Source organism: Balaenoptera acutorostrata, chromosome 11, assembly GCF_949987535.1.
Source record: "Balaenoptera acutorostrata chromosome 11, mBalAcu1.1, whole genome shotgun sequence".
Taxonomy (NCBI): domain Eukaryota; kingdom Metazoa; phylum Chordata; class Mammalia; order Artiodactyla; family Balaenopteridae; genus Balaenoptera; species Balaenoptera acutorostrata.
Window position 1 is genome coordinate 29984239 of NC_080074.1, and position 20315 is coordinate 30004553.

At 35.7% G+C, this 20315-nt stretch overlaps 1 protein-coding gene across 1 annotated transcript in view; it reads left to right on the forward strand.

Annotated features, from left to right (window-relative positions):
• Positions 1 to 19979, forward strand: part of EPYC (epiphycan) — a 34503-nt gene extending 14524 nt beyond the window's left edge. The window contains exons 2-6 of the mRNA XM_007165906.1: positions 6515 to 6686; positions 11721 to 11879; positions 12720 to 12922; positions 14228 to 14323; positions 19809 to 19979. Coding sequence (XP_007165968.1) covers positions 6515 to 6686; positions 11721 to 11879; positions 12720 to 12922; positions 14228 to 14323; positions 19809 to 19979 — 801 coding nt within the window. The remainder of the gene's footprint in view (positions 1 to 6514; positions 6687 to 11720; positions 11880 to 12719; positions 12923 to 14227; positions 14324 to 19808) is intronic.
• Positions 19980 to 20315: the final 336 nt, after the last annotated feature.

Here is a 20315-nt window from a genome sequence, read left to right on the forward strand (position 1 = left end):
TCACAGTGGATCTTCTGTTGACAGATTAAGGGAAGCGAAAGAATCTGAAGAAAGTATGCTTATTCTTCACTGAATTTGACCAGATGTTGCACATGACCTTCTCTCCCCGTCAGTTGGCTAGAACTAGCCACATGACCCAAGCTAGAGTCAAATAAATTGGAAAATTTATTTTAGCTGAATGCCCAGGAGGAAAACGAAATGATTTGGTGAATATATGAAATTGTTTTAGCCATCATGCTTAACCAGACTAGAGTTTCATTCTACATAATACTTATTTCTCACGAAAGTGAGAGAAAATTATAATAAATGCGGTTTGAATTTTACACTCTACCTACATCACTGTTATGTGATTTCTTTTTATACTTGTCAATTTCAGGGAACGACTGGCTGCCAAGTGCTCCCACAGGGCAACATGGCCTTGGTAGGGTGTTCAGCCTTCAGGTTCAGCAACTGACTAACATAATCAGTCACCATCAGAGCTGATGGTAGGCTGATAAATGACACCAAGAAAAAAAATCATGTGAGGCTTAAAATATGTACAAGAAAGTCCATTTATGAATTTATAATATGAAGTCATTCCCAGCGATGACAATGCTCACTTTTCCTATCCAGAGTTCCTCTTCCTCAGAATGAAGATATTTAAGAAGTTAGATTATTCAGCATGATTTTTTTTTTTTTTTTTTGGCTGAGTACAGAATCAGTAAATATTAAGGACGTTGTGCAGTTCTGTGGCAACGATAATCAGGTTCAAATCCTGGCCTTACTACACAGAAGCTATGTGACCTCAGGCAGTTTATTTAACCCTCCTTCCTTCCATCCTCAGTTTACAAATCTATTAAATGTGCACAATTATTGGTACAGATTTTTGTGCTGTATATGTGACTATTTAACTAATATCTATGTCCCCATGAGGGTTAATGTTATATACCTTATTGTTGTTTTTTCATCATTATATTTGGTGGCTTAAAACAACCATTTATTTAGCTCACAATTCTGTAGTTCAGCAATTTGGGCTGTGCTACGCTTCTAGTTTGCACTGGGCTCACTCATATATCTCCAACCAGCTGTTGGGTTGGTTCAGGGATGGATGGACTAGGTTGGCCTCAGCTTACATGGCTCTCCTGTACTCCATGTGCTCTGTCATGTTCCAACAGGCTGGAGCCAGCTCGTTCATATGATGACTGGGCAGGGTTCCTAGAGAGCAAATGAAAACATGCAATATTTCTGGAGAACTACCCTCAGAACTGACACAACAATACATTCTGTTGACTAAAGCAAATCAGAAGGCCAGTCTAAATTCAAACTTCAAGGGATGAGAAATTACCCTCTACTTCTTGATTGCAGGAGTTGAAAAGTCATGTTACAAAGGATCTTAGAAAAGGAATAATTGCAACAATCCAAAAAAAACACACAAATCTACCATGAAATCAATGGTGGCTGTGCCAAAAGAAGTACACAAAGCTCTGAGAGCCACTCATCAAACATGTTTGTCTAAGTCACAAAGATCATGAGATGTTTCCTTGAGGAAGTAAGACCTGAACTAGATATGAGGGGCAAATAAGCAATTACAAGGCAACTTTGGGAGGTGGTGGATATTATCCAATATCTTGATTGTGATGATGGCATCACAGATGTTTGCACATATCCAAACTCATCACACTGTACACATTAAATATGTGAAGTTCTTTGTATAGCAATTATACTTTCAATAAAGCTGTTAAAAATAAAATAAGGGAAAAAAAGCTGGGGAGTGGAGGGAGTTCCAAACAGATGACTAGTGCATGCAAATGTCCTATAGAAGAAGGAACATGGAGAGTATAAGAAACAAAAGATGGCCAGTGCAGCAAAAGAGGACAATTGGCAGGAGATGAAGGCAGAGGACACTTGAAGGGCAAACCATGCAGGACTCTGTGAATCAAAGAGTTTTAAATTTATTTTAATAATAATAGCAAACCTTTCCATGGCACTTAACTATGTGTCTGACATTATTCTAAGTGTTTTATGTGTATTAACGTTTTCATCCTAACACAGCTGTAATATTTATATCAGGATTTTACAAATAAAGAAACTGAAGTTCAGGGAGGTAAAGTAACTGCCTAAACAGCGAGGCTAGATTCAAACTCATCTAGTCTGGATCCTTCCTCATAATCAATATGTTGCAGTGCTTCTTCAAGGCCATTGTTCTGTTGGTTATCAAGAGCAATAAAAAGCCACTGAAGGCTTTCAAACAGGGGTAGACATGATCAGTTTTGTATTTTTAAGAGTTCATTCTCACTGAAGGTTGAATATATAGTAGAGGAGATCCCAACTTCCTGTAAGTAGACTATGACTGTTATTTCAGGCAAGAGAGAAAAGTAACTTAGATTATGGTGATGGTAATAGACAGGGAGAAAAAAACAATGGTATTTATAGATGTTTAGAAAATATTAATGATGGGTAAAATGGACAGTTGATCATAACTTAAGTGTAATGTTTGGCACAGACATTCAGTCTGGTTGATTAGACAATTATAAAGACTGGTGAACCTTCCATCATTTACAAATTCACTTATTCATTTAGTGATCCTTTCACTCATTCATAAAGATAGGAATCAAATCTGAGTAACAAATTCTTTCATAGCATTCTTTCCATCACACATATATTACATTTTCATTGAGTTCCTCATTGGAAACTTAGGGCAGATTAAGCGCAGAGATGAAAAAATATTAAAATATCAAAAAACAAAATATATTAGTTTTTATTAATTCAAACACAATGTTCAACAGCAGCAAATGGTTTGTGCGTGTTTTGAACAGGTGTGAGCGGCATGGTCAACAAGTGGTCTCTACTGAAGGAATCAGTGGTGAATGAGACAATTAGGAAGAAGTGTGACTGCTGTTTCTGAACATATTAATTTTTCATATTTTTACTCTGAAATTCAGATAAATAAGTAGGCTTAACGGTAGTAATATGGTTAATATGGCTGTATGGATCATTTATATGTGCTTTTTGCTAAGGGACAAATGGAGATTTGATTGAAATTTGTTTTTTGTTTTTTTAAGTTAATTTTTATTGGAGTAGAGTTGATTTACAATGTTGTGTTCGTTTCAGGTGTCCAGCAGAGTGAATCAGTTATACATATACATAGATCTACTCTTTTTTAGATTCTTTTCCCATATAGGTCATTACAGAGTATTGAATAGAGTTCCCTGTGCTATATAGTAGGTCCTTATTAGTTATCTATTATATATAGTGTGTATATGTCAATCCCAATCTCCCAATTTATCCCCCCCCCCTTTATGTTATTGTCACTTAAAATGGTGCTGAGTATTTTTATAGGAAGATTCTTCTACGGGCAACGTTGCTGACTATTGGGGAATAAAAGTCTCAAATCTTTTGCAGTATTATTAATAACAATATAAATATTGCCGGTAAAAGTCTGAGTACACATCATCTGGTACAAAAAACTGTAACTAACTCACTTTCTACTGAGATTCCTTATTTCTCCAGGAGCAGAAACTTCATCTAAGACACCTCGGGGTCATTTCAGCCCTGATTTTCCTGAGATTGCACTGAGGTGCTGGGTTGCTTCTGTGGAGTCAAGTCTGTGCTGGGTGTGGAGGCTGAGGCAGGGTGGAGGACTCCTCTTGGCACTATTATCTCTCCAGCCTGACGTCTGCTGAGACGTCACTCTACCCAGGTCACTGTCTATGGGCTATGCATTTGCCATCCCTGGTAGAGATATACCTCTCTCGTGGACACGGAAGGTGCTTCTAAACACAGTCTACCATGGCATCAGTCATCTAAAGGACAGTAAACAAGAGAATAGAATGAGATGACAATCAACTCAAAGATGTACCCTGCTGGTACTGGGTCAAGAAGATAAGCAAGTGCAGTGATAACTAAGCTCAAGGTCACATGTGGGAGTGACCTTGTATTGTGTTTTTAAACTTTACGGAAATATAATGATTAGATCAAAAAGTCAATTCAGTAGGGAGCAAGTCAGAGTAAAATAAGGAGGCAAAATGAAAAAGAGTGGAGAAAAACTCTAAAAGAATGAATATTTATATCAGAGGCTCAAATATGTTTGCATTTGAGTGTTACCAATTGCAGCCTGAGAAAGGGGGGCAGGGATATTTTCTGGCCATTTGTGTTTATTCCCAAATTTAGGTTTCTGCAGCATAAGCATAAAGTCTGCCACACAGAGAGCCAGGTGGTCACGTTTCCCTGGCCTCATTTCTCTGTGTGCATTGCCTCACAGCTTCACATCACGGTATGAAAATCGTTAAAGAGGAAAAGACGACAGAAATCTAACTCACTTCTATTCAATGGTGAGAATAAATGGTGTCTGCAATGCAAAAGGCTCTCCAGACACAGTACTTTGAGGCTATAGTTCTGTAACTTTGCTGAACTGAAAAAACATTCCTTTTCTTTGGTCTTAAAATTTATTCAACATTCACATTTTATTAGCAAGTAAGCATGAACAAAACAGTTTTTGATAAACACAAAAGTTATTTTGCCTCATTATATTGAATGACAAGTGAGACCTTACAGCTTCACATCAAATCAGTGGAAAAACAATTATCTGTAAAAAGTATGTGCAAACATTTTTCTACAAAGCTAAAGATTCAAGGCAATGTGTCTGGAATGTGTTTCTCCCTTTAGGCTGCCTCCATTCCATGAAAGATCTGTCTCAATTTCCGCTCTTCCCAGAGCCTCCTTTTGGTCTCTCTGCAAATCCATTCCTTCTGAATCTGCCTCCTTCCGACCCTGCAGATGGAAACCGTATGTTTCTCTGTTTAGGGAAGTGTGCCCAATCTTCTCAAGCAGAGATTTCTAGACACGTTTTATAATATCTTCATGTATGGCTTCCTAATGCACCAAATACACTGTAATTTGCTTTTGGTTTGCTTTCAACGCATTAATACATTCGTTGATTGTTTTCTCAGCAAAATCTCTAAAATTAAGCATAGAGCTGTGAATTAGATTTATTTTGGACAAGCAAAATTTTTTTATTATATTCAGTAAGTACTTGTTGATCACCTACTATGCTACAGCCTTGAGGTACAAAGATAAAAGACATAACTCAAAGCGTACCATCAAGTAGGCTTGGGTTGGCAGAAACCTGATGGAATCAATCCCATACAATGTAGGAAGGGCTGAAATGGAGAAACTACAGAAACATAGAAGGAGACACATCCAGAAAAGTAAACTGACAAAAAAAGTTTAGCGTTCCTTAAAAGGATAATTTTCATTTGTGAAGGAATGTATTCAAGTGTATAAAAGTGACATTAAATCATAAGACTATCTTAAAATTTTATGGTTAACTGAAACATCTATCTAAAATATTCAGAAAATATCTAGCCTAATTATGTACTTATTTTACACATGAAAGTAATAGCTTGCATACCATTTTGACATTAAATAAGTTAGAAAGTTATTTGTGTGTTTTTCTTTTTTAATGAAAGCAAATAAAGAAGGATGGAAAGAATCAGGAGGCAGGGAGAATTTGGAATTTCTGGGATGCCATGAAAAAACTAGGCCTCAAAGAGTGGTTCCTACATGTTGATAACCAATTGTCTTGAACAGATTTCCTGCCCAAAGTTACAAGGTCGGCAGGAATGTAGGGTAGGGAGGTAGGGATTTACTAAGGGATACAAAGGAACAGACGTTGAGATAAGGGAAGAAAGTTGAGAGTAATGGGTTGTTTTAATGCAAACAGTGTTCTTAGAAGCAACAACTCACTACATAAAATACGCAAGTAAGAAGAGTGTAAGTGCAAGTGTAATCTAAAATAGAAGCCATGAAAAAAATCTTTGAGAAGCTTTTTAAATTTTATAAAAGTGCCTCCTATTGTCAAAGCTCTCAAAAAGGTCAATTTTAATACCCAAATATTATTGGTAATATTTGTTATTCAAATAATAGTGAAAATATATGAGAAATAGCATTCCATAATCAAATCATGTAGTTTTCTTGTGTCCATATATTTTATTTTAGTACAAAGGATACTTTTCACTAAAAATGCAATTGGCAGAAGTGTTAAGTCATTGTAAAGGAACAGAATATTTGAATCTAGAAAACCAAGGATTAAAAGGACTTGAAAATACACATCGATTTCTTATTGGTTATTGTCTACAAGAGGAGTAGAACTAGGGCTGCAGGATGAAGGGGACTTTGGATTTTACTCTGCACACTTCTGGATTAATTTGAATCTTTCACAACAATAACGTATTCTTGGAATGCTAGGTATTTAGAAAACAATAAACGAGGTTATTTTTAATGTTGTAAAGAGCAGTAAGACCAAAATTAAAAAGGCATTGGAAACTATTACTAAGATTTGAGAAACAAAATTAATTAAAAACAATAACAGTAACTGGAACCGCATGTACCTCCCCAGGCAAGCAGGCGCCCCACCCTGTTCAACTTCAGAACACCAGCGACCTCTTGCGGCAAAGATGGATACATTTTAAATTTGTGTAACTGCCACAGAGGGTGATTGAGAAGGTTGCCTGATGAAATTCTGCTGCTTTTTCAGATTGAAATAGCGACAGTGATACCTTCGGGGAACAGAGAGCTCCTCACCCCGCCACCACAGCCAAAGGAGGCTGAAGAGGAAGAGGAAGAGGAGTCCACCCCCAGGCTGATTGATGGCTCTTCTCCACAGGAGCCTGAATTCCCTGGGGTTCTGGGCCCACACACCAATGAAGGTCAGGTCCATCAAAGCTGGATTGTAATGAAGTCCACTTGTTCATTCCTCAAAACTGCCAAGCTCCAACTCTGCAGGGAGCCCCCATGACCCAAGGAGAAAACTTTGTTATAGGCTAGGTTTGAAGCAGGAGATATACATGTATTTTGTATTAAAATATAAAGCTGTTTTAATAATTCCGCTTTGGCATGATGGACATGATCAAATAACCAAAGATTTGGGGTCAAAATACTTGTCTGGCATCATTACTCAGAAAGCTTTGCGGTGGAATGCATTTCTAGAACAAACGATACACTATCAGCAAGATCAGAATCCGTGTCTGAGAGATCAGGCCCCAGCAGTTCAAGGAGATCAAGTGATGTTGGATGCCGATGATGATGATGGTGATGATAGTAATGATATTTTACATTGATTGAGCACATGCTTTCTGTGGGCCATAATGCTCAGCACTTCACATTATCTCGTTTGACTATTGCAACCTCCTTGTGAAGGTATTAGTATTAATTTTTTTCATTATTACCAAGGAAACTAGCTCAGAAAGCGTAGGAACTTTCCAGAGATCACATAGATATTAAGTTCACACACTGGGTTTGAAGCAAGCTTGTGTCTTGTCTGTGTACTTATTGGAAAACAGGCTTCTTTTCACTCAGTCCTGGGAAGCAGCAGGAAAAGGAAAAGAGAAGAAAGTATTTCATAACATTGGACTCCATCTCGTAGGGCCTGAAGTTGATGTAAACCATGGCCTTTTATTTAGGTCATGAGAAGGAATTCCTGGTGCTGAACCTGATTCTATGATTTGTCGGTATTTCATGTTAGAATTTGTCAGTGTCAACCCTGGGGGCTGTTCAAGTGGGCTCACACCAGAACGCTTTTACACACACGGAGAATGGTGTTGTGAGGGGGTATAGAGTTCCCATTGCAAAGGTTTAGTTAGTATCAAGAGTCTCTGTACTATAAATTCTGGAGACACAAGACTTATCTTAAAATGACTACTGTTTTCACAGATATTTGTGTCTAGTACAGAGAGACAGACATGTAAACCAACTTAGAGACAGTAATGTGTTATAGGTAATATAAGAAAAGTTTGTACAGAACACACTGAGAGAACAGAAGAGAGGAGAGAGCATTCAAATCCCAGCTTTGAGACTTTGCTAGATATACAGCCTTGAGCAAAGCATTCAATATTTTTTTTGCCTTTGTTTCCTCATCTAAAAAATGGGATAATAAATAATAGATCTTACCTCATAGAGTTGTTGTAAGGATTAATTGAGTGAAGTTAGTGCCTGGCCCACAGTAAACACCATAAATGTTAGTTATTCTCAATACTCTATTCTTGATAGGAGAGTATATCTTTTTTGTTTACTCTCAACAAACTTTTCAGTGTGCGATACAGCATTGTTAACTATAGGCACTGTGTTATAAGCAAATGTCTAGAACTTAATTCATCTTACATAACTGAAACTTTACACCTGTTGAACAGCTCTCTTTCCTCCTCCTTGCAGTCCCTGGTAACCACCGATCTACCCTCTGCTTCTGTGAGTTTTTAACTGTTCACCAATAAGTAGTGTAAAAAAGTTGTCTTTTGTGAAATGCTGCCTATACACCAGCCACTAAAGTGTTTTATGTACATTAGCTCTTTGAAGAGATATAACAATACTAAGTAAGTACTAGTTACTATTATCTTCACTTTATAAATAGGAAAACTAAAATTCCAAAATACTATAAAAGTTGTCCAAGGTCATGGAAGTGGTACGTAGGGGTGTTGGAATGAAAATAGAGGCCACTAAATCCTGTCTTTAATGAAGACACCATATTCTTTCCACATAGTCAACTTTCTATGAGGTAGCAGAACATGCTACAGGCAGAACCAGGGAGATACACACACAGTGAGAAGGAAATGTACGTATCCAGCAGAAAGTCCTCAAAATAGGGAAATTAAATATCTCTAGAACATTACTTACTTTTAAGTAATTTCAGATCTTTCAAAAGTTGACTGATCTGGCATCACTACCTGATGAGCCAGGAACAATAGAAGAGCAGAATGTCCAATCTTTTTAAAAGCTTTAGTAAAACTTATGGCTCAATAATGTCAGTTTTGAAACAATATAAGAAAAAGTATGACTTAAAAAAAATTTTGTCTCTAAAGGAGTCTGAGAATAAGCAATGAAGTTAAAATTTTAATTCACATTTTACTTTCCAAAGAGGAAGCATCTCTCGAAATTCTAAACCTTAAAATTAAATTTAAATCTTACAAATTTATCAAAGGCAAATAGTTTGGAAATATTTAAAACATTAAAAATCAAAATATTATTTGTTACTATGAATACCAATTTCTAGAAATAGTATTCTGAAGCCACATAAAGTAGGCTTGAGTTATGAGTGGAAAAAACTAGAATTAAATAATAACTGGTGTGACTATATATAATTACCCTAAGTGATTATTAAACTAGCATGACTATGAATATATAGAAGAACAAAATGCTTTACTTTCTAAAAACTGTGATAAGTAGCAAATATTCATTAACAGTGATTAGAGAAATTAGCAAGTATTAAATATTTCATAGCTCTCTCTTAAAATTTTTTCCTAGATTTACATTCCTAAAATAGTTTTCATTCCTGAAGCTGTTATTATAAGTGATTTTTCTATTTAACAACAGTAATAAGACCTTAGTAGGTGCATTACTAGTTCTTGATTTCAAACCACGAATGGCTCCTTCAACGAAGGCAACCAAATGTCCCGATTTGCCTGGGAGTGAAGGGATCCCAAGTCCGGGGGCTTCCAGTGCTAAAACTAGCAAAGTCTCAGCTAAATGGGGATGAATTGACACTGAGCAATCCCAAGAAAGTCTTCCATCACTTTCTTCTTCTATCTCTCATGGCTAGTTCACTTTCCCCATCCATCTCATGTCTCACAACTTTTTTCTCCTCCTCCCTAAACTCCTCAAACTCATCAGAGAGCTTAGCCACCTCCTTCACAAAGAAAATGCTGTCTTCCGGTCAGCAGCTCTTTGGTCTTTCTGTTTGCAGACGTATACTTTACCTACATCTACATCCATGCATCTCCTCCTATTACAACAGAGGAACAGTCTGTCCTCCCACATGTGGGATGTAAATTCTTCCGATTGTGGTTTTTTCCCCCTACTACACCTATGATTTATTATCAGAATTTTGCACTCTTTTTCCAGTAACAGTGGTAGAATTACATTAAGTTAATTCATAATTTTTCCAGGCTATGACTAGTGACCAGAAACAACTAGGAAAACTGACAAATTATAGAACAAACTTTCTCTCAATGAACTAAATGATACATACAGGGATTGAGCTAGGAACCTTGGTTTCACAGATGCGTCCTTCACACCACAGATTTTAAATTAAACTGAAATCTTCATTCTTCCCATTTTTTTTTAGTCCCATTTCCTGCTGCCCTCTCAGGATCCTTTTTATATTCAGTCTCTCTTCCTCTGGATTCTTTTCTTCAAATCTCTCCCACTTTAGTCCATTTCCTCATCATACACACCACAAATATGTCTTCTTACAGTTATCACCATCTTTCTTTCCTTTTTCTTTACAGTCAAACATCTCAATAGCATTGTTTGTATGTGCTGTAATTATTTCCTCACCTCTAACTTCCTCCTTCAGTGGCTGTAATCCAGCTTCCAGCCTCATCACTCCACGGTGTTTACTGAAGTTTCCTATAATCCCCACAGTAACTAATCCAAGAGACATTTTTCAGTCCTTAACTGACATCTCAGGAGGCTTAGATTATTTTCTATTCCCTATTCCTTCAAACTATCTCTCCACTTGGCCTCCATCGTCCATCCTATTGTCCTTCTTTTCTTCTGGCCATTGCTTCTCTATCTCCCTTGAAGCTCACTGTCCTCTACATGACCAATAAACAAAGAGTGAAGGACGGGTAGGAGTGTGTATGTACGGGGGTGATAGAAAACAATTAGATTAATAAATGGAGATATAATCCAGCCTGACAACTCTTTTGGATCTGTTGTCTTTTCTATCACCATTACCCTAGCCAAGCAACCATCATCTTTTATCTAGATAACTCATCTCCTCTCTGCCTGCTGGCCCTCCCTCAGTCTTCCAGCTTACCTTCAATCAGCATGACATCTTAACATGCAAATCTGATCATGTAATACCCCTGCCCATCCTTAGGATAAGGAACAAAACCTGTAACACAGCCTATAAGGCCCGTGTGTGTTATGTCTTAAACACTGCAATGCTCGCTGTGCTGTAGCTACAGGGACCACCTTCTGGTTCCTCCAAAGTGAAGGGACTTGGCACCTGCTGCTTCCTCTGCCTGAATGCTCTTCCCTCTCACCTGCATAATCAAGTCTTGCTCTTCCTGCAGATTTCAACTCAATTATCACCTCCTCAGAAAACGATGACTCTCAGACTGAATCAAATTCCTGTAGTTTATGCTCCTATGATATTTCTTGACATTTACCACAGTCATCATTTTATTTATTTGTGTGATAAACATTCGTCCTACACAGCAGATTATAAAACAGAACTGTCTCTTTGGCTCACCACTGTTTCATCAGCTAGCACAGTGCCACTTACAAAGAAAAGATTTAATAGATGCACATTGAGTGAATTAACATTAATGATTATTGCCCTATCTTCTTCTTGATTTTGTTTCAGTGGGTTGTTTAAATATTGAATGAAAGACCTAATAAAAATATTATATGTGATGTTTTAAATTTATAAAAACCATAATCTTAATATTTACATTTGAAAATAGAATTTCCAGTAAATATAAGAGCAATAACCATGCAATATTCACTCAGTAATTTAAAATAAAATTTTAAAGCATTACAAAGAATATACTAATTATTGGGGTAGCCTTAGTTGGTATATTTGACTTTAATATTCCATTTAAAGAAAACTATATGAGAAAATATTAAATATGCCAGAATAGTCTGTATGAGACTCGAATCTTGTTTAATAAATATTCGTAATCACATAATTTGTTAGAAATTGCTTTTGTTGCTTACATATATTGTTTGCCTCTTTCTTTTAGACTTTCCAACCTGCCTTCTGTGTACTTGTATAAGTACCACTGTATACTGTGACGACCATGAACTTGATGCTATTCCTCCGCTGCCCAAGAACACTGCTTATTTCTATTCCCGCTTTAACAGAATTAAAAAGATCAACAGAAATGATTTTGCAAGCCTAAGTAAGGATGATGGCACTAATATCCTTCTCTTTACAGACTTTTCCTAAAATGTTTGCACTGTGAAATGTTGGTACTGAAAATGAAACTTGAATATCCAAATATGACTCAAATCAATTATTTTTACGTTTGAAGGTTTGTTTTATAAGAAAATATGATGAATAATTAAAGGTTGTTATGAAACTATATAGTTGTTGATATTCTCAAACTATTTTCAACTAAAGAAAAATCACAAATAATTCTATTTTATAGGTTAAAACTCATTATCATGTTGTAACAATAAGAGTAGAAAGTCATGGTCATATATTTACTAGGATCTGGCTTGTTTGAATAGACTTCAAGTAAAGCACAATTGCTTTATGGTTGATGAATGCAAACCTAAATCTGACTTTATAATTGTTGTCAACTTTGAAGAATTTTGGTACTTGTCTTCATTAAGTGTTTTAATCATTCGAAAGTTTCTTTTTAATGCCTTTGTATTTTAATGCTAATGCATCTATTACTATTAGAAAATACAACAATCTGCCATCAATGAGAAAAATGTTTTAAATAGAAAATCCAGACAAAGTTTATGAAGAATATAGGGAAAAGACCAGTTAAATATAATGAGTCAGTTTCTTTGCTAAATTTACACTTTCTTACAAGTGCATAAATATGAATAGTATTTGGGGAAAACAATTAAATTTTTACAAAGTTGTTAGAAATAATTGTTTCATTAATTGTCCATTGCTAATTAAATTCATATTTATATTTGCTTGTATATGGGAAAATTTATATTCCTATTTTTATGTGAGCAAAACATATTCAAGAATATTTAACTACTTCCCTCATTCTTTTTTCCAGATGATCTAAGAAGGATTGATCTGACATCAAATTTAATATCTGAGATTGATGAAGATGCATTCAGAAAGCTGCCTCAACTCCGAGAGCTTGTCCTGCGTGACAACAAGATAAGGCAGCTCCCAGAATTGCCAACCACTTTGACATATATTGATATTAGCAACAATAGACTTGGAAGGAAAGGAATAAAGCAAGAAGCATTTAAAGTGAGTTTTAAGTTTGAATATGAAAGACTTTCATCTTCCCATTCCCTTTGCTATCAATGACTAGCCTTTTTATTTCCACAAGGGGATTCAATTTGATGAGACTTTTAACTCCTAAAATAAACTTTACAACACTATGTATCATGCTTTGGGGAAATACTGTGTTCTGGTACATTCTGAGGCTGCTCAAACACCAAGAACAGAAAGCAGAGCTGGAATAAGAAGTGCGTGGCTATCTGGAGCACCGGTCTATAAATTGCACCTGGAAACGTTGTAAGCTGGATGAATTGTATTTACCAAAAACGCCACTTAACAAGAGTATCTTATGTAGTTGGAAGGACAACTACTTGTACAGACTGTGGGTGTTGCCTTTGAGGGTAGAAGCCTTCTAAATTATTTTGTAAGGACAATGGATTCAGTTAATCTTATGCATTTTGTTTTTTAAGTGAAGGAAACAAGTTTGGGGTTAGAGTGACTTGCTTGGAATAACGGCACAGAGTCTGAGAATAGTAACCAGATTGGCTTTCTTACCCACTCTTTCTCCATTCAAGCTGCTCCTCTAAATATATGTTGAACAAATAAATTTAAACTACTGTTTGAAGGGACATCACATTACTTCCATGGAGGCTACAGGGGGTTGTGTGGACCCGTTAGCCCTGAGCAATGGTGGAAACCCTGTCTCTCCACTAGCCCTCCTGTGACACCACCCTGGTGGGCAAGGAAGTTAGGGCACCTCATTAGAGCCTGGCAAAGGTCGAAATCTAGTCTCTCCACTCAGATTTTGTTGGCATGGGCGGTAGTGAGTCACAGTTTGTCCTGTGATGTTTGGCTAGAGTAGACCTGTTATTGTCTAAACTTATTCTGTCTTGCTAGGCTGCCCTTTACCTGGTACTTGGGCTGGAGCGAGCAGGATTTTGTTGGGGAGAACTTTTCATTTCTCCATTCCTGTAACATGAAGGAAATTCTTGCTATGTCTCACCAAAATCCTCAAAATCCTATTGCAGAGTGTCTTATGTGGGAAGTCGCTGCCTTGCTTAAATAGAGAAAGTTAGAGTGGGCAAAGAAAGCTTCTGCCTAGAGATTGAGAAACACGTTTCATTTGCATCGAGAGATATTTGTTTGCTTTCAGTTCTTCCAAAACTCATTTGAATTGTCCAGTAACATAGAAAACTAATTTGCCTCAGTTTTACAAAACAAGACCTGAACAGGCATGTATTATTTCACAAATAGTTTCACAGACAGGGAATGAAAAATACAACTGTAGCACCACTAATTTTTATTAAGACCCTACATTTGGAATGTTTACAGGATATGTATGATCTCCATCATCTCTACCTCTCCGATAACAACTTGGAACACATCCCTCTGCCACTCCCAGAAAATCTACGGGCCCTTCACCTCCAGGTAGGCCTCTACTAGTAAGTTATCCCCAGCACCTCCATGGAAAACAGAAGCAAACAGGATGGGATGCAAAAGCTGTTTATAATGGCATGTTGATACATTGTGACAATTTTTCTTTTATTTTTCTCCTGTCTTTAATTCATTCTCTCTCAATCTGAGTACAAGGTAATTATACATTCATGACTCTTATCTCTACTGATTTATTTCTGATAACTTTAGTCTTTATTTTCATTCTTTGCCAAGTCATAATGCATCTTTTTGACATACAAAGCTTCTTTAAAAAAAATGAGAGCTTCATCTGCTGAAGAAATGTGTAAAGATTAGAAATGGAAGAGAAGAAAGAGGGAAAGAAAAATCTAATTTGATTTCTAGCTTTCAGGGGGAAAAAAAATGTCAGTTTTAGCTCTTGATTTTAGGTTCCATGTACGGAGGAAGATTCAATCCTAGGGCATTCCTATCTGCTGAGAGATGACAGACTTCCATCTCTCTGGATTAAGAAAATGCAGTTTTTTCTAAACCAACATATTTGAAAGCTTGCATTATTTTAAATCCCTTTAAGCTACATTTTATCTCTGAAATAATGAGTGAAAACACATTTTCAAAATGTTATGATTTAATATTTTCTAAATATATTAAAAATATGATCAATTAAAACAAATGGTTTTGGTTGTTGAAAAAAAGAAAGATAAATTATTTATTTCAGATATGAGTAACTTTTGTTCTACAGCTGTAATCAATGTAATAATTTCATCTGTGGAATAAATCTGTAGGGAACACAACCATTATGTGCTCAAAGACACGATATCATGGTGTAATATTACAATCTTTTAGCAAAAAAAAAAGTATAGACCATCACAAGAAGTGATTTTGCTATGTGAGAGCAAGTCTGATTCTTTTTTTCTCTGTGGATCCTGTAATTATTTACCTCTGTGAATTTTCTTTTATTCCTATTTATATCTTTCCATACTTCTTTTTGGTGTCTTTTTGTGAATATCTGTCTATGAGTCTTGTCTACGAGTCTGTCACTTTTGAGAGTTTTTCTGGCTGTGTTAACTTCCTTAATGTGTATTCCCTTTCTGGTGCTCATCCTGTTTCTCTATGGCTCTCTCTTGGTCTCTCTTTTTCTGGGGGTGAATTTCTATAAATATGAGGATTTCTTGCCTTGTTTAGGATTGGAAGAGGATTTTCAAGGGCATCCTCAGGGAAATTTTGGAATTTTTTTTCCAATTCTGAATTAAATTTTATTATTATTGTCTTTGATGATATTGACCTCTACAGAGTAACCAGGTCTCTGATGTTATATTTAAACTGAATGTGCTTGTATATACAATATAAGATTTTTTTGAAGTAATTGGCTTTACAGTCCCTATTCTAAGGTTTAAAAAGGCCTTAAGTGAACCTTTTAAAATATTTCTCTTTCACAATCACCTCACCAATATCCAGTATAAAGCTGTTTTTAATTTAAATTATCTTCATTTTATATTCATTTTTAATGCTCATATAGAAATCTCCTTTTTTGATTCATTTGAAAAATGTTTTTCAACATATGGTATAGTAATTAAGAATGACAACTCTGGCAAAATCAGATTCCCTGGGCTGAAATTCTACTTGACACTATTTAATGATTGGACAAATATCTAAACCTGCCTGCATCTCAGGTTTAGTTTATAAAGTGGGTACTGCATTTACTGATACATGATAAGTATCACTTAAAGGTGAGGCATGATAATTATTAACAATGTGTATCTACTACCTAGCAAAGAAAATAGTACAGTGCATAGGCACTAAATCTGTATTATTCCTCATGGGCACTTTGTAATAATAGAGAGTCAATCCATCAGAAAGATGTAATGCTTATAAACACATATGCACCTAACAACAGAGCCTCAGAAGTTATAAAGACTACACTCTCGGAATTAAAGGGGGAAATAGATAATTCAACAGTAATAATTGGATTCCTCAATGCTCCACTTTTAATAGTGGATAGAACAACTAGCCATAAGATCAACTAAGAAATACAAGACTTGAGCAACATTATATACCAACTAGCCCTAACAGTCATCTATATAACATTCAACCCAACAACAGCAAATATACATTCTTCTCAAGTGACAAGGAACATCTCCAGGATATACAATATACTAAGCCACAAAACAGGCCTCAACAAACTGAAAAGAATTGAAATCATACAAAGTATTTTTCTGATTACAATGAAATTAAAATAAAAATCAACAACAAAGAAAACAGGAAATTCACAAATATGTAGATATTAAACAACACCTTCATTAATAAGCCATGGATCAGAGTAGAAATCTAATAAATTAGTTCAGCAATACGACAGTTTACAAAATCAATATATAAATACTAATGTATATGTATATACTAGAAATGAAAAATCTGAAAATAAAATTAAGAAAACAAGCTTATTTATAACAGTCACAAAATAATAAATTACCTAAGAATAATATTAATAAAAGAATGCAAAATTTGTATACTGAAAACTACGACATATTGTTGAAAGACTTCTGCACAGCAAAGGAAACAATTAACAGGGAGAAGAGATAACCTACGGAATGGGAGAAAATATTTGCAAATCATACATTTGAGAAGGGGTTAATATCCAAAATATATACAGAACTCAAACAACTCAATAGGAAAAAACAAATAAGCTAATTAAAATATTGGCAAAGGAGTTGATTAGACATTTCTCTAAAGAAGACGTACAAATGGCCAATAAGTATGTGAAAAGGAGCTCAACAAGACTAATCATCAGGAAAATGCAAATCAAAACCACAAAGAGATGCCACCTCACACCTGTTAGAAGGGCTATTATCAAAAAGACCAAAGTTAAGTGTTGGCAAGGATGTGGAGAAAAGGTAACCTTTGTACACTGTTGGTGGGAATGTAAGGTGATACAGATACAGGAAACAGTATGATGTTTCTTCAAAAAAAATTAAAAACAGAACTACCATATGATTCAACAATCCCACTTCTGGGTATATGTCCAAGGGAAAAGAAATAAGTATCTTGAAGTTATCTGCACTTCCATGTTCATGGTGTCACTTTTCACAATAGCCAAGATATGGAAACAACCTAAATGTCTGTCAATGGATGAATGGATAAAGAAATTGTGGTCTATGTATACAATGGAATATTATTAAGCCTTAGAAAAGAAGGAAATCCTGCCATTTGCAATAACATGGATGAATCTGGAGAAATAAGTGAAATAAGTCAGCTATAGAAAGAAAAATATTATATGATCTCTCCCATGTGTAAAATCTAAAAAAGTCAAGCTCATAGAATGGTGGTTACCAGGGACTGGGGAGTGGGGGATATAGGGAGACGTTGGTCAAAGGGTATAAAGTTTTAGTTATTCACGATAAATAAGTTCTGGAGGTGTAACATACAGCATGGTGACTGTAGTTAATAACACTATACTGTATACTTGAAATTTGTTGAGAGTAGATCTCTAGTGTTCTCACCAGACACATACACAAAAGGTAACTATGTAAGGTGATGGAAATGTTAATTAGCTTGATTGTGGTAACCATTTCACAATGTATACATAAATCAAAACATAATGCTGTACACCTTAAATATCTACAGTTTTATTTGTCAAAGATACCTCAATAAACCTGGGGAGAAAGAGAGCTAAATAAAGGAAAGATATCCCCATATTCATGGTTTGGAAGTCTTAATATTAAGATGGAAATACCCCCCAAATTGATCTACAAATGTTTTATATAGAAACTCACAAGTAACTTATTAAATTATTTGAACTAATAAATGAGTTCAGCAATGTAGAAGGTTATAAAATCAACATAAAATATCAATTGTATTTCTATGCTAGCAATGAACTAAACCACAATGGGATACCACTTCACACCCACTTGGTTGGCTAAAATAAAAGAGACAATTACAAGTGTTGCTTAGGATGCAGAGAAAAATGGAACCCTCATACATTGCTGGTAGAGGTGTAAAAGAGTGCAGCTATTTTAAAAAGCAATTTAATACTTCCTCAGAATATTAAACATAGAGTTATCATATCACCCAGCAATTCAACTCCTACGTACATATGAAAGAGAACTGAAAACATATGTCCACACAAAATTTGTACACAAACGTTCATAGAAGCATTATGCATGAGAGCCAAAAAGTGGAAACAATCCAAATTCCCATTATCTGATAAATGGATAAACAAAAATGTGGCATATCCATAGAGCAGAATATTATTGAACAATAAAAGAAAAAGTACTGATACACGCTGCAGCATGTATGAATCTTGAAAATACAATTCTGAGAGGAAGAACCCAGTCACAAAAGATGATATATTGTTTGATTCCCTTTGTGAAATGTCTAGAATAGGAAAATCCATAGAAACAGAAAGTAGTTTAGAAATTGTCAGGGGCTAGAGGTTGGGGAAAATGGGGAGTTATTTCTAATATCTATGGGGTTTCTTTGGGGGATGTTTAAAATGCTCTGAAATTAAACTGTTGTGATCCTTATACAAGTCTGTGACTATACTGAAAACCACTGAATTGTACACTTAACATGGGTGAATTTTATGGTATGTGAAGTGTATTCAATAAAGCTATTTTAAAAAATCTAGTTCTGGGCCCTGCCCAGATCTATATCTTTCTGATATTTGCTCACTCTCTCCCTCACTTCACTTCAGCTATGTTGACTTTTTTCCCATTCTTTTTTTTTTTTTTAATTCAGGCTTTGATTTCTTTTTTAATTAATTAATTAATTAATTAATTTATGGCTGTGTTGGGTCTTCGTTTCTGTTCGAGGGCTTTCTCTAGTTGCGGCAAGTGGGGGCCACTCTTCATCGCGGTGCGCGGGCCTCTCACTATTGCGGCCTCTCGTTGCGGAGCACAGGCTCCAGACGCGCAGGCTCAGTAATTGTGGCTCACGGGCCCAGCTGCTCCGCGGCATGTGGGATCTTCCCAGACCAGGGCTCGAACCCGTGTCCCCTGCATTGGCAGGCAGATTCTCAACCACTGTGCCACCAGGGAAGCCCCTTTTTTCCCATTCTTAAACTTTCCATACTAATTACTCAGAATTGGAACTTGGTGTTCTCTCTGCCTGGGATATTCTTGCCTCAGCTCTCTCCATGCCCATGTCTCCTTGTCACTCCATGCTCAGCTCCACTGTTGCCTCTTAAGATAACTTGTCACAGTTACCATCCTTTCTTCTGAGTTCACATCGTTTTCGGAAATAACTTGTTTTCTTTAAATTTGTTTTTTCACCTCCTTATTGTATATTCCCATTACTGAAGTACAAGCTCCGTACTTGTGTATTGTGTTAATTGATTTATCCCCATTGCTTAGAAAGTGCTTGATGTATAATAATCACATAACGTGCAGTTTTGGATGACAGAAGGAATGAAAGAGTAAAAACAAGGGTGAAGCAAAATGGACTATTTATTAATCAATACTAAGAATATGTTATATCATGTCTAATCATTTATTTTAATCTTTTTTAGAATAACAACATTCTGGAGATGCATGAAGATACCTTCTGCAATGTTAAAAATTTGACTTATATTCGTAAGGCACTAGAGGATATTCGATTGGATGGAAACCCTATCAATCTCAGCAAAACTCCTCAAGCATACATGTGCCTACCTCGTTTGCCTATTGGGAGTCTTGTCTAATTTCAGATAATGGTCAGCGTTATGATGCCTGCTATAACAAAACAATTCTTACCGCTCTCTTCCAAAAGAAAACTCAGCATGATAATTTCAAAATGTGTTCTGAAAGATTAATTACATAAAAAACGGCTAAAAGTTTTAATATATGATAGCAACTTAGTAATCTAAGAAAACAGGAGATGAATCAGGAATAAACTAAAAGATGTACAGAAAGAGCAAAACTAAAAGAAAATATTTCACAGATATTCTTATATATCACATGTAATTTGCAAGTTTTAGGGACTTATATTCTCTATAATTTTAAATTAATCATACAATAAAAATTAAAAATTAACATTT